Consider the following 2622-nt stretch of genomic DNA (forward strand, 5'->3'; position numbering starts at 1 on the left):
CGCCGGCCACAAAACCCAAAGAAAAAAAAAAACCCAAAAACCCAAAACCATCCAACCACACATTAGAGCCCACCCAAAAAAATCATCAACAAAAACCACCCAAACCACCACCACCGCAAAAACCACCCAAACCACAACTCACAGCCACCAAAACCACGCACCACTATGAAGAAAAGAGGCATGGACGAGAGAAACAGAGGCTTGAAAGGGAGGAGAGTGGATCGGCTTGGAGAGAGAGAGAGAGAGAGAGGATGAGAGGGAGAAGGAGAGGTATGAGGAAGAAGAGGGGAAACAGAGAGATAGACAGGATTGAGAAAAAAAAAAAAAAAGTAACAGAGGAAATAGAAATGGTAATAACAGTGTAAGGGTGTTTTTGTCTTTTAAGGACCAAATTGGGCATTTTTAATATATCTTGGACTTAACTGTCATTAACCCAAACCAGTTTTCTGGAATTTACCAAAGTATTATCAACTCGCTCATTATAATGTTTCCACGCAACCATTAACGGTGAGGAAGCGTGTCCTACATTTGGACCCACCATCAAGTAGACTCGCGTCGCGTGCAAACGTGGATGGCCCTGATTCCTGATTCAGTTACACGTATCAACAATGGAGCGTACAAGTTCTCTTTTCAAGAACCCATTTTTTGCTGAATTTTCAAGAACCCATTTGGTACGTAGTAACTTGTCTTCTATATAAAGATTGGCCTTTACAGCTTGCTTAACCATTAAGCAATTAAAAAATCAATCCCTGTAAAGAAAGCAGACAAAAACCATTGTCTCCGCTTTAGATTATTGGCTTTTGGCTTTTTTTTCTTTTGTAACGCTCACACACCAAACGCGTTATTCTTTTTCTTCTGATTAAAAAAGAGAGAAGAAGAAGAAAGGAAAAGAAAGAAGCAAGAGTGAAAAAAAACAATGGGAAAGGATAGGAAAATAGGCGTGGCAATGGATTTCTCAAAGAGCAGCAAGAACGCTCTAAAATGGGCTATAGATAATTTGGCAGACAAAGGTGACACCCTTTTCATCATCCACAACAATCCCAACCGTCTCGACGAGTCACGCGGCGAGCTTTGGGCTCAATCTGGCTCTCGTATGTCTCTTAATTGTTACAGTTTTTGTTTCTAAAAGTTCAAATGAATTACTTATATCTGTACTGGATTTGATCTGATCTTTTATAATATGGGTTTGTTTTGTAGCTCTTATTCCTTTGTCTGAGTTTAGAGAACCCGAGGTTATGAAGAAGTACGATGTTCAGACTGATATTGAAGTTCTTGATACGCTTGACACTGCTTCGAGACAGAAAGAGGTTTTATTTATTTATTTTTCTTTATATATTTTTTCCCCTTTGCCTTTATAGGGATTGTCTGTTGTTAATAATTTCGATTATATGGCTTTAATGTTTTTGTCTTTTTTGGGTTGGGGTGTGTTATGAATGTGGTTTTAGGTGAACATTGTTACGAAATTGTACTGGGGAGATGCAAGGGAGAAGCTTCTACAGGCTGTTGAAGATCTGAAGCTGGACTCTCTAGTAATGGGAAGCAGGGGACTTGGTACTATACAAAGGTAAAAGATCTAATCTTTCATTCTCATAGAATACAGATCTATCTTTTCTATGTGTCTTAGATGTGTATGCATGCATGTATTAAAATTGTGTCTTGTGGAAAACAGGATTATTCTGGGGAGTGTGAGCAACTATGTGATAACACATGCTTCTTGCCCTGTGACTGTAGTCAAGGATTCAAGCGTTGGCCAGCACTGATTTTACTGATTTGGATTTGGATTTTGAGTTACGTATGGTATCAATAGCATGAGCAATGTTACATTTTATGTTTTCCTGAATTTAAGATAACTTTTCTCTTTGGACTATTATTGAAAACCAAATGGATGGATATGTATTCCCCTTATCATCAAATATGAAGAATAATTTTACTTGGTCATGGCATATTTGGCCCCTTATATATTATTAGAAAAACTAAAACAGATCCACGGTACATATGAGAGAACGGATGAGCACTGCGCCGTAGTATTTGAATAATTTTTCTTACTAGAATCTAGATATTTGTTCTTGGAATTGAAAGTTAAACATGCCACAACCACAAGAGCCAAGACACTGGTGGGTTAAAAAGTCTTTTGGTTTATGGGTTTAATTCTTTGCTGATCTTTGTTAGTAGTCTTTCTTATATGGGTTAAATTCTTTGCTGATCTTTGTCAACCATTTAAAAAAAAAAAAGTCATTGTCTTATCGTTCATTATATATTTTTTCCTGTTGATATTTGGCATACACAATAATATCATATGGGTGGGCGGTTTAGATTTATGTTTAGTGGTGTGGTGTGGCACAGATTTATTAGGGAATTTTTTATGGAGTGATGCTACGACTTACGTGTGAAGTTGGTGGCTTGATTATCCTAATCCATGTATGCTTTGGAGTGGCATGTAAGCCTTGATTTCCTATTTCAAGTACAACACTACTTCCTAATTGTTTTAGGAGTAGTTTTCATAGCGTGTTGAATTCCCAACCGGCTTAGATATCCAATTCAATTTGGAATTGATATGTTGGAACTCACGTGCTCAAAGTATATTGGCTGGTTTGGAATTGTAGAAAATTCTATCGTTGAGAT

At 37.4% G+C, this 2622-nt stretch overlaps 1 protein-coding gene across 1 annotated transcript; it reads left to right on the forward strand.

Moving 5' to 3' along the window:
* Nucleotides 1-648: 648 nt before the first annotated feature.
* LOC115952277 (universal stress protein PHOS32) lies at nucleotides 649-1972 on the forward strand. Its single transcript, XM_031069373.1, has 4 exons — nucleotides 649-1091; nucleotides 1198-1307; nucleotides 1446-1564; nucleotides 1670-1972. The coding sequence occupies exons 1-4, from the start codon at nucleotides 917-919 to the stop codon at nucleotides 1758-1760; spliced, it is 495 nt and encodes a 164-aa protein (XP_030925233.1). The 5' UTR covers nucleotides 649-916; the 3' UTR covers nucleotides 1761-1972.
* The last annotated feature ends 650 nt before the right edge of the window (nucleotides 1973-2622 follow it).

This window comes from Quercus lobata, chromosome 7 (assembly GCF_001633185.2).
Source record: "Quercus lobata isolate SW786 chromosome 7, ValleyOak3.0 Primary Assembly, whole genome shotgun sequence".
NCBI classification, from domain to species: domain Eukaryota; kingdom Viridiplantae; phylum Streptophyta; class Magnoliopsida; order Fagales; family Fagaceae; genus Quercus; species Quercus lobata.